The sequence below is a fragment of the Siphateles boraxobius genome, unplaced genomic scaffold, assembly GCF_051911475.1.
Source record: "Siphateles boraxobius isolate OS27281-9 unplaced genomic scaffold, OSU_SipBor_1 41, whole genome shotgun sequence".
In the NCBI taxonomy this organism is placed as follows: domain Eukaryota; kingdom Metazoa; phylum Chordata; class Actinopteri; order Cypriniformes; family Leuciscidae; genus Siphateles; species Siphateles boraxobius.
This window is the reverse complement of record NW_027509042.1, coordinates 10,544,164-10,558,337: the sequence shown is the minus strand read 5'-3', so window position 1 is coordinate 10,558,337 and position 14,174 is coordinate 10,544,164. Positions and strand designations below refer to the sequence as shown.

The 14,174-nt window shown below is 37.8% G+C and overlaps 1 protein-coding gene across 1 annotated transcript in view; it reads right to left on the bottom strand.

Annotated features, from left to right (window-relative positions):
- col7a1 (collagen, type VII, alpha 1) overlaps nt 1-14,174 on the bottom strand; it is a 72,705-nt gene that overhangs the window by 44,655 nt on the left and 13,876 nt on the right. The window contains exons 11-43 of the mRNA XM_077198314.1: nt 13,002-13,121; nt 12,669-12,818; nt 11,900-12,016; nt 11,260-11,406; nt 10,664-10,786; nt 10,366-10,512; nt 10,030-10,149; nt 9,665-9,931; nt 9,439-9,582; nt 8,793-8,918; nt 8,383-8,529; nt 8,029-8,154; nt 7,803-7,949; nt 7,598-7,717; nt 7,338-7,487; nt 5,503-5,639; nt 5,218-5,344; nt 4,740-4,883; nt 4,443-4,618; nt 4,217-4,246; nt 4,036-4,062; nt 3,892-3,936; nt 3,652-3,753; nt 3,491-3,553; nt 3,209-3,244; nt 3,071-3,124; nt 2,921-2,992; nt 2,688-2,801; nt 2,239-2,265; nt 1,550-1,603; nt 1,327-1,398; nt 1,137-1,196; nt 63-98 (exon numbers count right to left, since the gene is read on the bottom strand). Coding sequence (XP_077054429.1) covers nt 63-98; nt 1,137-1,196; nt 1,327-1,398; nt 1,550-1,603; nt 2,239-2,265; nt 2,688-2,801; nt 2,921-2,992; nt 3,071-3,124; nt 3,209-3,244; nt 3,491-3,553; nt 3,652-3,753; nt 3,892-3,936; nt 4,036-4,062; nt 4,217-4,246; nt 4,443-4,618; nt 4,740-4,883; nt 5,218-5,344; nt 5,503-5,639; nt 7,338-7,487; nt 7,598-7,717; nt 7,803-7,949; nt 8,029-8,154; nt 8,383-8,529; nt 8,793-8,918; nt 9,439-9,582; nt 9,665-9,931; nt 10,030-10,149; nt 10,366-10,512; nt 10,664-10,786; nt 11,260-11,406; nt 11,900-12,016; nt 12,669-12,818; nt 13,002-13,121 — 3,527 coding nt within the window. The remainder of the gene's footprint in view (nt 1-62; nt 99-1,136; nt 1,197-1,326; nt 1,399-1,549; nt 1,604-2,238; nt 2,266-2,687; nt 2,802-2,920; nt 2,993-3,070; nt 3,125-3,208; nt 3,245-3,490; nt 3,554-3,651; nt 3,754-3,891; nt 3,937-4,035; nt 4,063-4,216; nt 4,247-4,442; nt 4,619-4,739; nt 4,884-5,217; nt 5,345-5,502; nt 5,640-7,337; nt 7,488-7,597; nt 7,718-7,802; nt 7,950-8,028; nt 8,155-8,382; nt 8,530-8,792; nt 8,919-9,438; nt 9,583-9,664; nt 9,932-10,029; nt 10,150-10,365; nt 10,513-10,663; nt 10,787-11,259; nt 11,407-11,899; nt 12,017-12,668; nt 12,819-13,001; nt 13,122-14,174) is intronic.

The window sequence follows — 14,174 nt, the reverse complement described above, 5'->3', positions numbered from 1 at the left end:
TATGCATCCCGAAAGTTTGATGACACAAGTCACAAAGTCATGGACTGAATTAGTTTCTTTACCTTACTTCCGATTTCACCTGGAGGTCCCCGGGGACCCTGAAACAAAATTACAAGAATAAAAGTCCTCTTAATGTTTTATATAATAGTCTTTGTAGATTTGTGCTCAGGTGTCCTTATAGAACCCATCACTGTCTAATGTACGAGTCATTGAACTGGCCTACGCCGAAGACCAGAAGACAACTCCACTGGTTAACAATTATTTTTAAATGTATTCATTTTAATTTCCCGTCATATTTTAAAAGACCTTTTAATTCCATTCAGCTCTCAATACAACTTAAGGCACATGGACCAACTGTTTCTAGTTACACCTAGAATCAGTAAAGAAATTGGTCGTCGTGCATTCAAATTCAAAGCTCCATCTGATTGGAATAACCTTCCTTCCTCACTAAGGTCGATCACTTCTCTTTATATCTTTAAATCATCTTTAATTACTCAATTTCAAACACTTTGCTCGTGTTTCTGAACTGTTATAGGTCTCATACTACTCACTGTCCAGTGTAATGTATATATGTGTGTATTTGTTTACAAATATGGATTGTATACTTTACTCGTGCATGCAAGCAGATGTATTTCTAAGGGGATGTATAGTATGCTTATGTGTACAAATGTCTATCTCTATTTTTTGTAAAGGGATTTATTTATTTATTTATCTAATATTTTTTTATTATTATTATTGTTATTATTTTTTATATTCTATATTTTTTATGTATATATATATATATATATATATACTTCTTTTTTCTCCTTTTTTTCATACCTTGTCTGTGCATAGTCTGTGCATTATTGGCTGGTGAGGGGGTGGGGGGCTAGTTTCAGGGAGCATTGTTTGAGTGTGTGTGAGTGTGTGTGAGTGTGTGTGTGTGTGTCTTTGTACTTATGTGTTTGGAATTATCTCTAATATTTACTCTTTATCATCTTGTCTTGTTTGTCATTATTGTAAGGACCCCCTCGAAAATGAGATGGTACATCTCAAGGGGCTATCCTTGAAACAAAGAATAAAGAATAAAGAATAAAAAGAAGAATAAGATTTATGTTAGAGTGAGCATGAAACATATTAATGAAAGATTTTCATACCCGATCACCAGGGTCTCCGGTGTTTCCTTGTGGGCCTGGTTTACCCTCAGCACTCTCACCCTGCAACACCATCACACACACAGGAAACACATTCATAGACAAGAAAATCAGACATTTTACAAAAACCCACACAAATAAAATTGCTTACAAACAATGTAAAAAAAAAAATATATCCCAGACAAAAACATACAGTTTCTCCTTTAGCTCCTTTTTGTCCAGTCAGTCCTCGTGGGCCCTGTGGACCAGACGGTCCAGGACTTCCCTTAAAACACACAAATACCATTCAGTGCATGCAATAAAAACTCACATACACACATTATAGTACACACAACCAATTTACAGCAGCAGTCACACATACACACGTCAACATCCATTTACACTGCCACTTTGTCATAAATAATGAAAACACTCACAGGTTCACCGGCATCTCCTTTAGCAGCTACCCCACTGCCAACTCCGGGAGGACCCTATTAATCAGAATAAATAGATCAAAACATTTATGTTCAAGAAATGTGCCTAATTGTTATAATAGATGGTAGTATGCCATCAGAGTTCTCACAGTGATTCGAGTACTTTATATTTGTTGAATCCTTAAACAACATAGGACAATTTTCTGCAAGCATACCTGCTTCTCCACATTGAAAAATAAATGATCATTATTGCTTTCAAATTCACTAGAAATGCATTGTAAAATTGGAGTGTGGTGGACCTCTGAAATGAGGCATAACATTTTTTTAACTAATGTAAATTCTTGTTCCATCTGATGTTTACATAGAGTGTGTATTAAAGGCACATGAAATACCATGTTCCTACTATATGGAATACATGCAATAAATACAATAATATTTCTCAATAATATTTCTGTATGTTTAACAGACACTGAAAAATAGACTAAAAACATGCTTCCTTATTTAACATTTAATGTACATTATTGAATCAGCATAAACATGCTTTTGGACAGTTTAACTCAAGATATCAAATGGTGTGTAAACCACTACTTTTTAAATTTCATAATATTTGTTCTGTATTATTGTTAAACTGTCAATTGTCTTCTCATCTTTTTTGAGAAGGAATTTTATCATAAGAATTTATATCGACTCACCCTCTCTCCAGGGCTTCCTTTGTCACCCTGCAGGAAAATGAAATGAAACACAAAAACAGACAGGTACATGATTAGCTGAAGGCATATCTGAAACTTCAAACAGTGAAAACAATGAATTACATGTAATTACTGGTGTGAGTCTCAAAATGTCCAGTTTACATAGTAATTTACAGTAGTGTCTTGAATACTATCTGTATGAACGTGCAACAGGAGCCAAGCCCGTATTCTCTTATGAGCAACTATAGCGACAGTGTCCAAAGAAATATCAAAGATGGTGACGCCCATAAAACTGAAAGGTATTATCACTTTTGGCACAACAAGATTCCAATCGAGCCGTGAGTTCATCTATCAAGCCTTCATTAACAGCATCTGTTATATCTGGAGTGGTGGAGAGGAGCCATACTGCACATTGAGAGACACCTTAAACAGAAAAGGGAAAGGATTCTGACCTTAATAGAAAGCCCTGGAGAGCCTGGCAAACCAGGGCGACCATCCTGTCCAGGCAGACCTCGTGGACCTGCCTCTCCTTTTGCCCCAACAACACCTGAACGACCAGGAGTGCCCTAAAAGTACAGAGAGACATAGAACAGGTAATATAATAAACCTGTTGTTTACTTGAATGCTCATACATGCTGCTTTTTTGTCAATGTGCAGATGAGATTGATTTTCTTGTGTTTCTTACAGGGATCCCTGGGATTCCTGGCTCTCCTTTACGGCCTGGTAAACCTCCTCCAACGGCAGATCCAGATTCCCCCTGTAGTAAATAGTAAAAACCTGCTAAATAAAGGGGAAAAGTAGAGCAGTGAGAGATTAATTTTAATATCACTCTTACCCTTTCACCTTTCTCTCCCTTCAATCCCAGAGGCCCCACAAGACCTGGTTCTCCCTGTAAAACAAAACAGATAAAACATTTTGTAAGAGTTAGTGTATGTTTTTTCTCTATATATGTAGTTTGTCAATGAGTACTCACAGGGTCTCCTCTAACACCTGGTAATCCCTGACTGCCCTAAAAAACAGAACATCATCACACAATGAACTTATGTTAGAAATCAGTTATTGAGAATTTGTTTATCTTTAATATTATAAGTGGCACTGTTTTAAAGGGGATTCAAATAATTAAGAGATTAAGAGGTTTTATTATGCATCCAGCCCTGATTATTACCATTCATGTTATGCCTTTAGATGTTCATATATCCACAAATACCTGTTTTAACAGCACCACTTAATTACATTATTCATGTTTCATTCTTACTGGTAGTCCAACTGCACCAGAACGACCTGGAACACCTGGACTGCCGTCCAATCCTGGAAAACCCTGAAAAAGGTGGACAGAAACAAATAGAGAGCTTAAGAGTATATCAACATGTCGGATCAGTATGCGTATCTGTGTATGCATAATTAAGTGCCACTTACTCTCTCGCCTTTCTCTCCTCTCACTCCCAGACCACTGCCTGGTTGACCTGGTGGCCCCTCTGGTCCTCTGGGGCCCTCACGACCCGATAAACCATCACGACCCTATTTAAAAAACAAACACACAGAATTACACAGACATTTACTCAAGCGTGTAGAAACAAATTGTTTCTAAGTAAGAATTAATGAATCCCATTGTGTAGATCAACAAACACAGCTAAATGTGCATGTAGATGAACTTACAGGCTCGCCTTTCCTTCCATCTACTCCATCTCTGCCTCTTTCACCCTGTATACACACAAAAAGACACAATGTATTCACAAGAACAAGTCAACTTGAAGTTATTATGTGCAAAAAAAAAAAGAAAGACACCACAATAATTATTACCTTCTGACCCTGTTCCCCTTTAGCACCCTGCAACAAAGAAGTTGTTAAGTAAAGATCTTTTGTGGTACAAGTTGCATGTAGACATGCAAATATAACAAAAACAAAACTTGTTTAAGTGTATATGCAGCTTTAAGTGTAATAATTATGTTTGGGTGTTTGTGTATTTTCAATACACACTTACCCTGGGGCACTCAACAGTACAAGGCCCTGTCTAAAAGGAGACAACAAATCAAAGTGAGTCTTTTTTGTACCAGGTCTTCTTTTCTCATCAATAGACACTATCAAAGAGGTTTGAAACCTTCTGCTGTATCATGACTCTCGCAGGCTTGACAGGCCAAGCAAGTGTCATAATAAAAAAATGATGATACAACATTAATGACAGCTTAGACGGATGGATTGTATCTGACCGTGACACCGGTCCCCCTTGCAAGGCCACAGAGGAGGTCTGCCAGGTCGGGGTGGAGACCATAGAGCTGATTTGTGTCTTGAGCAAAGATCAGATTCTGAGTGCTGCCATCAGTCACTGCCAAACGCAGCTCTGTAGGGTCTGCACGTCCAATTCCTACCGCCAACACTGTCACACCTGAGGGACAGAGTCATTACAGCGCTAACTCACTCATATGGACATGGGACAAAGCAGCCGGCTTGGTTTGCTGTGTGTGTGTAAATTTAATATGTTGGGTCTGATTTTTTATATGGCTTACCATCGGCTCTAACAGTGGCAGAAGGTTTGCTAAGATCATCGGTTGACTTCTCGTCAGCAATAATAACAACCACCCCAGGAACGCCAGACCTCCTACCTGCTGGCGTGCTCAGCAAAAACTGACGCGCGTATGTCATTGCCCGGCCTGCACATAAAATTAGAAAATATCAGTACACTCACATTCAACATAATGATACCTTATACTGTATATCATTTAGATTCGGAAGTACCTCAAAATCAGATGAAAAGAAATTATATTTTCAACAAATTAAATAATTAAACTTTGGTGTTATGTTTTGTCACAGTTAAAGCCCCGTCCAATGCTCTCATTACTGTGGAAAAAATATGTGTGGGGGGAATGATATAGATATATAACATGACCTGGACATTCACATACTTACTCATGGTACACCAACATCAAAACAGGATAGCCACAAAGTTTAAAAATATTAATTAAAAATGAAAACATACAAACTAACCTATATTATTTCCTGGTCTGTCATTAAATGGGGTGGACAAAATATCCCGCAGAAGGGTCTCACTGTTGCTATGACGATTGAGGAGGAAGCGCACTTTTGGATCTTCGCTGTACATCACCACCCCCATCTGGAGAAAACAAGTATTACAAGCACTTCATTAACACTGGCTTGCCCAATGCCTCTGTCAGAAGAGGGTACTCTGAATTTATTTATTTTTAAAAATTGAACACCATGACTACAGTACATATTATAGTACGTAGTATAAAAAGATAGAACGAAATCAACCTGAGAGTCTCTGGGACCAATGGAGGTGAATGATCTAGCAGAACTAGCCAACAGAGACAACACACGTGCTACCAGGCCAGAGCGATCACGAGACGCAGGAACAAGGAAGACCACATCCAAACGACCTCCAACACACACTAAAACATGGATGTATTAAATATATTAAGCTAGGAATACAGCTGAAGAACAGAATTGCAAGTAAAAAAATGTTGCAATTCATGTAGTCCATTAAATCATCACTGCTGTTTGCAGAACAACTAGAAGCATTTGTTTCACAGCCATGAAATCTTGGCTTGTAAAAATAAAGCTATGCTAAAAATAAAGCTAATATAAGAACACAGCTATGGCTGTTTTTCTATACAAATGATGACTACGTTCATTGCACATTGATAGTGTGTTAAAGTACAACATGACATCAAGCACTATGACCAAGTCTCTGTAACTTTTAAAAAATTGCTAGTAGTGAGAGCACGTAGTGAGCGAAAAATCTCCCTGTGACTCACTAGTATAATAGTTATTATATTACGTTTGATATACAAGCTAAATTTTTGTCTCAACTTGAAAGTCAAGAGAGTACTGTAAGAAAAAAACCCACAAAGGTTTTACTGAAAGAGTCAGACCTGTATTTTCTATAAACATCATTGTTACTTATTTAAGTACAAAATAATGGTAAATTAAATATATTACTCTAAACACATTTTTTTCTCTGATTAATCGCAATTAACAACACTTACGTTTTTTATAGGTTTATATTTAGTTTATATATTTTATAATGTAATAATCTCTAAATTAATGTAGAAACAACATAAAGACAGTATATTTCAAATACTTGTTTAATGGCATATTTTTATGAATGAAGATCAGTATCACTGATACTTATACAGCTATTGATGTCTGGATAAAATTGATTTCCCCCCCTTATTTTAAACATTAATTATAGCCAATCAACAATACTGTAACGATCACCAGTGAGAGTGCACGGGATTGCCATCAGAGGGTACTCCCGGACAACCCGGACAATCACAACACATCCAAAGACTACATTCCCCATAATCATTTGCCCAGACCATCATCCATTATCACTTTCACCTGTGTCTCATCCTGTTTAGCACACTCTATAATAGCCTGGTTTTCACATTCATTCCCTGCAAAGTCTTGTATGTTGTTACACTACATCTCTGAGCATTCTCCCTGGTTTCATTGTCTTTTGGCTCTTGGATTTTTGCCTGTTTCTTGGATTCCCTTTTTGCCTCTGACCCTTGCCTGTTTGTTTGTTTGTTTGGACTGCCTTTCTGTGCTTGATCCTTTGCCTGTGTTTGATTACGATTATGGGTTACTCAAATAAACTGCATTTGGATTCTCAACCTTTGTGTTTCAGAGCAGTACATAACAATTACAGTGTAATTGAAAGCTATCATTTTTTAAAAAACATTTATTAGGCTTCAAAAAATATAACTTTTAATTTAAGTGAACTTCAAACAATCCTCACATAAACCCATAATAAATGACATATTTACCTGTACCCTTCCTGTCTAACAGGTAGGAATATGCAGAAATTGAATAAAGTTGTCAAAACAGTCTGCACCGCATAAATTATAAATTAAATAATGACTAATCCTTATTAAAGCTACAAAAGTTCTTTTGTCAAGAGCAGTGAGTAATTTTCTCTGTTCCCTTTGTTCTTTGATTAACTTTACTCCGTCTTTCTGTGTCGTGTGTTTGTCACATAGGCTGCTTTTACACTTGGCATTAACATGCGATCACCGTGATCCGATCATATCTGCACAATGCATCTGAAGTCCAGTCAGGAGTGAAAGAGACAGAAACCGTATTACCTGTTCGTTCCTCCACGGTGGTCTCAGGTCCAACCTGGTTTTGGAAGGTGGGTTGCACAGTGAAACGGTATAGACGGCCCAGTCGTAGACCGATCACACGGTACGAGGTAGCTGTTCCGGGCAGCGTTTCAGACTGACTCGTTCCTGTGTCTAAAGAGAGAGAGTATATAATACACTAAAAAGTGAATGCAACTCTAACTCTAGTTTTTGATCCTTAATAAACCACACACTATCAATTCCTGAACTTTTGGAAGACTCACCCTCTTCCTCTGTCCAGCGTAAAATATAGCCGGTAGCTCCAGTTACTGGTGACCAGCCTAAAAGGACTGAATTCTCAGTACTGTCTGTCACACTCAAACCAGTCACGGGTGGCAGGGCGTCTAAAAAAAGAGACAGAAATAATAAATGAAAGAGGCTGGAAAAAGACAGAGAGATAAAATGTGATATAGGCTGTGTCGTGTGTACCAGTGGTTGCTCTGATAGTGGTAGCTTCAGTCTCTTCATTGTTCAGCACAGCAGACAATCTTACAGTGTAGCTTAGACCAGGACGCAGTCCATCAAGGGTATACGAAGTTGCATCACCACTAATCAGACGACTTGATTCAGGCTCACCTAGTCATAATAGAAACATTACATAAACTTAATTGTGTCTGGTATGTGTATGTGGCTACATGTGTGCCTTTATAACTACCTTGTGAAGACCTCCAATAGATTTGATATGAGCTGGCTCCACGCACTGCTCTCCAGGTTATACGGAGCCCCCCTGGGGTCGAATCCAAAACACGCAAACCCTCTACTCTTGTCACCCTCTGTTCCCCTAGACAACAAACGGTAAATTCAAAGTACTTTCATAAGGAAACTTCTCTCTTAAACCTGATCTGATCTTTAGCCAAGCTACAATAAAAGACAATCAAAAGAAAAGTATTCACGTCTTTATTTTGTACACTTTGTGAATATATTTATTCTGCAGAATAGAAAAGTATGTGAATACGGTTAGGAACTTCATATGACTCGAAAAGCAGGGAAACAAACAAACAACACTCACCCGTGGTGACTCTGACAGAGACGGGTGGGCCCTCTCTGTTCCGGACTAGAGCCAAAACCTTAACCTCGTACTGTGCCCCTTCATCCAATTGCCTCAGATCCACTGATGTCACGTTACCACCAACCAGCTGACTCTGCTCCTCTTCACCTATAATCACACTCACACTTTTATTTTTCTATCATGTTCTATAGTCTATATTTTATGAGCTATAACCCCTGGAGGTTACAAACCAACACCAAAACTTTTTTGCATTTTGATTTAATTTTTTTTAGTATTAAGCAAAAGTATCTCATTTAATATCAATGCAGTCTAGGAGAAAACGGAGATACCAAAGATGTTATGGGTGGTTTTTCTTTCCTATAGTAAATGACTATGTGAACGTTTACTTTAAAACTACTGTAAGATCTCACCATCTGTCCTCTTCCAAATTATTCTGTATGATGTCGCATTTTGAACTCCAACCCAGCTAACTCGAACAACCTCCCCTTGGGCCTCCAGCACCTGTAGATTGGTGACGCGACCCACTATGGCCTGATCTGAAAAATAGAATAGGCACAGTTGAAAATTAGACTGATATTAAACCTTTCTTATTCCTGAAAGCTCAAAAATTGTCTTTTCTTCCCTATTGTGACATATATATATGAGTGTAATGGCTTCTCAAACAAAAAAAAAATTAGGGGGGGACTTGATTTTGTCCATCGTAAATTGATTAGATTGTAGGATTGTTGTGTCTAACTGCTGCCATTTTTGTGCGAGTGGAAGGATGCTGAAGGAGCGATATTATTGTCCAGCCCTCATCCCGGTCCACGTTATCAGAGAAGAGATGTCGGCACATCGTTCTTTTAATGATATGCAGAGATAAATCATTCTCAATCATAACACACTCTGCAATACTCCACAAAAAATAAGAATTGCCCATTTTATGGTTATTAAAAGAATTTAAAAATTTCACTTGTATGGTTAATTGAATATTTCTGACATGTATAATCATGTGAACATGTCTAGAATGCTTGCTTATGGTTGTGTCTTATTGAATTAACATCTGTGGAGTTTTACCTGTCCTTGCAGTCACAGTCGCAGCAGGCCCTTCCCGTGAGTTAAAAAGGGCTGAGACTAAAACTTGGTAGGCTGCAGCTTCCTGGAGTCTATCAATGGCATAGGAAGCCACATCAGCACGCACATTCTCAGAGTCTTCCACTCCTACAATATAAAAAGCAAAAGAAAATATTTCCACTTCCATCTTGGCATCAAATTAGGGCACTACATTTAATGCTGTCCATACCATCACTACGCCGCCAAGTGATTTTATAGCCTGTTGCTCTAGTCACAGGAGTCCAGGTTATTAGTATCCTTGTGGATGTTACTTCAACGACTCGTAGCCCTGTGACTATTCCAGTAGAACCACTGGTTCTAGTAGACACAGAGACCACTTCTCCAGTCTGCCGATCAATCACCGGAGCAACACCCACAACAACAGAATCATCTGGCTGCAGCCCGTCTATAGTGTAGGTAGTGATATCGCCACCTAACACACTGAACTCCTCTGCAGCTGAGACAAAAAGAGAGAGCAGCTGACTGATTAAATCCAACATAAATTATATATCAATTAAAAAAGGAAACCATAGTGTTTGCAAAAACAGATCCTACTATTGCTTTGTCTCCAGGTAACCCGGTAGCCTGTCGCCCCAGAAACACCAGTCCATGCAATCCTGACTCTTCGACTGTTGCTGCCAACTACCCGCAAGTTGGTCACCCTCAGTGGTGGGTCTTGAAAATATAGTTACCACTGGTTATTTTCATACCAAATGATTGCACATTAATAATGCATCCACTGTGTCTTCAGTGGTATCTACTGTAAATGTTTCATAGCCCAGATTTATGAACCTGATATATGTACACTGACAATTGTCAAACTCTTTTGAGAGTCATCAGAGTAAAAACAACCTCACTGGTACATCAGAAAAAAAGTATGCATGCTCAAACCTGTTTTAATGTACAGTGTTGCTGGTTCTCCTTCGTTGGATCCGACTAGTGCCGTCACACTGACAGCGTAGCGCACACCGTCAATGAGGTCCCGTAGGTCAAAAGTGGTCTGATTCCCAGGAACTCTTCTGTTAACCGCTGTATTTGCTGTAAAATATGGTTAAATCGATTGAAACAGGCAGTGTAGTGGCAGATCAAATGAATGGAAACCTCATGAATGATATACTGTATTACAAACGAACATTTTAATGCTATACTGACATGCTGTATTTGTATAAAAAGGGAATAATATTCTCACATTCCGTATTAAGTATGATGATGTTGTACTGCTTTGCACCAGAGACTCCTGTCCATCCTATTCGTATAATGTTTCCAAGTGAATCCACCACCCTCAGGTTTGTGACACGACCTACTGACTGCTCTACTCACGAGTCAACATATTACATGAAAGGGATGGTAGGCACAAACATAATAAAAAAAATTTAGTCACATCCTGGAAAAATAAGCACCAGACTGTTTAATAAACTTTAAATGAAATTTTAAACAAAGAACCTTTACAATGTAAAACAAAGAACAAATATTTAACTACTCTGTACTATTTATAGATCATCTGGTTAATTTTCAAACCATACTGGATAACATGATCATCAGCTTGACCAAACTTGTTTCATGCAGCCAGAATGCTGCTTTGAGATGAATAAAAAAAGGGTAAATTGTCAAATTTATAAAATATTGTGATAATGTTAAATGAAAACTAATGAAAAGAAAAATCTGTATAAAATTAGAAAAAGATTTTTCACTAGTGGTCTCACACTCACCACTGTGTCTATGTTTAACTGCAATAGTGAACTTTAAACAATATCTTATTGGTTTCCATCAAATGATTTTTCTGACCAGTTGATTTGGTTGAAAAGAATGTAGCTTCCTCTCGCCCATCGTAGAGTGTAAATAGAGTTATGATGTACTCCGTGTTCGGCTGCAGATTTCTGAGCTCATAGTTGGTGGTGCTTTGTGGGAAATCTTGCTTCTGAACTCTGCCTCCTGTGGTCAGCAGGATTACAGAAAGATCACAAAAAATTATTAAAGTTTGTTGATGCTGTAATCACTTTTAGTTACTTATTTTGTAATGTTCAAATGGTATTTTTCAGTTTATAATTTATGTAAAATTATGTTTTGTATGCCGATTGTTCATATCAGATACAACTGTATTGCAAACAACCCCTTAACTGTTTATAAAAATATTATTTCCCTACAACACTACCATATATAGTATAGATTTCAAGGCGTATATTTCTCTGTAATACAGTTCAATCATTTGTGTTGTGTAACAAAATTGCACCTGCTGAGAGAAAATCTATTTAAAGTAAATTACAATAAAATCCCACGTCCCACAATGCATTTGGCTATTTTTTTTAAGTAATTTGTTACGACAGAAAATTATCTAAATACAGTGTTGTATTGAAAAATATACCATTAAATTTAGTAAAATCCTTTTTTTTAGCGTGTTTGTGTGTTTTACTAAAGAGTTTCTTACTCTCTCCGGCTTTCCATTCCAGTCGGTAGCCTCTGGCGGCCTGTATGAGATTCCAGCTTAATCTGATGCTGGTGGGTCCTGTTGTTGTAGCTCTCAGAACCTGTTGCTCAGAGCGCTCTAAAAGCCAAATGCATTAAACATCTTTTAGCTTTATCAGCCCTCCTGACCCATAAAATATTAAAACAATAGCTTCCATCTTTCTGAAGTTTATGTCCTGTTATATTTATAGAAAGTTAGTCCCTTCTTTCTCTTTGCCTCTCGCTATAACTTGTACATGCATATACAAACAACATTCACGCGTTCAATTGCTGTAGTCTGTGAGTCATAAGAAAAAAAACAGTTCTTATGTTCTGATCTAGCAGACAGTGAGTCAATAGCAAAATAGACAGTGAGTCAAAAGCAAAAGCAACCACCTCACTGTCTGTGTGTGATAACTGGCACAAGACAGAAAAAGATCCACACATCTGGTTTCCTGTTATGCTGCCTTAAATTGTCCCTCTCTGCTATTCTTAACTCAAGACCATTTGTACACAATGTCTACTAAGTACACAACTGTACAAATGAATGCACTACTATACATTAGCTGGACATCTGAAAGAGAAGAACAATAGATGCATTTATTTCATTTAGTTGTTTATTTTAGAATTATAGGCTGAGGAATTACCTTTTACAGGAATCATTTCCAAACCAGTGCATCCCTTTCAAAAATGTTATCCACCACTCCGATGTACCATTAAATGTTGATGTGTCTGCATGTGTGTTTGTGTACCTATTTTAAAACGTGCAGTGGCTGCAGGTCCTTCAGCTTCTCTGTTGTACAGGGCGATGACTGTAACGATGTACTCTGTGTCTGGTGTCAGATTCCCCAGAGTGTGAGATTCACTATCACCTCTCAGCTCTACAGTCTCCACATCACTTCCTGAAGAAAAAACACAGGCAAAAAGACTCTTAAAAGAAAACAGGAATCTGAAAAAAAAAATTGAAATCACATCTACAACGCTCATAGACATCCCCACTGGATGATGCATTACTTTATCATCTTGCAGAAAACATTTTATTAAAAATAGCCTCTTCAAAAATCAGCTGAGATGTGGATGTTGACCTGTGAAAGGGCCCCAAACGACTCTATATCCTCTGGCCCCTGTCACGCCTGTCCAGCGGACTCGAACACTGTTACTTGAGATGGTCTCAACAGAGAGCTGCTGCACTCCCTCTAAACGCACTGCAAAAACACAGGCATATACACAGAAAGAGCTTTATATATTAGCATGTACACTTAAGAGATGCAGGAGAAGACAACATATAGTGTGGCTGACTCAGACTGTCATGTACCGTACACTTCCATTCAAATGTTTGGAGTCTCTTATGCTTGCCAAGGCTACATTTATTTGATCAATAACAGAGTAAAAACAGTTAATGCATACATTATGCTGATTTGGTGCTCCAGAATCCTTTTTTTTGTTACCACATTGAAAAAGCTTAATATTTTTGTGGAAACCTTTTTTGGATTCTTCGCAGAATAGTAAGTTCATAAGAACAGGGCCGGATTAAGAGTTCAGAGGCCCCTGGGCACAATGTCTTGTAGGCCCCACCTTAGGCAGGCCAAATGTATATTTTGTCCAAGGACATTTTAATATGGCATTTACAGTTTTACTGACTTAAAAGGAACCTTGTTGTACTATGCTGGAGTAAAGTTCATAAATGGTCGTTCTTTCCCATAGGAATTTGTAAAAGTATGTTGGGTGGACCTCTGTGCCTCTAGGGGCGTTCGGGGGCATGCTCCCCCGCAAGAAAATGTTGTACATTTTAAGGTTAAATGCATCAATCTCGTGATCTTTGAGAGATCAAAATTAAGAGCTTCAACCCATGAACTGCTCGTTGAACAAAGAAAAAAGCATTGATTTGTACCAGGAAAATAAAGAGGGCTCAAACATCTTTTTAGTTATGAGAGTCTCAGTCTACACTACATTATCAATGGTGTTTTAGGATGCCAAACAATTATTATAATAATGTAATAATGATTTATATAATTATTCCTATGATGTAAAATCCATATAGCCTATAAATGTACTATATAAATGAAAATGAATATTTCAAAAGTATATTTTAGTCTACATTACATTATAATACAGGAAAATTAAAATACTTTTGTCCTAGTTTCTTCACTCGCAAGAAATAAACTCTTGAGCTTTTATTTAGGAGAAAACACCAGATAACCATGCTGATCGCGTGAGCAAAGAGCGCACTTTTCTTTAAATCACGAAGCACAAACAGG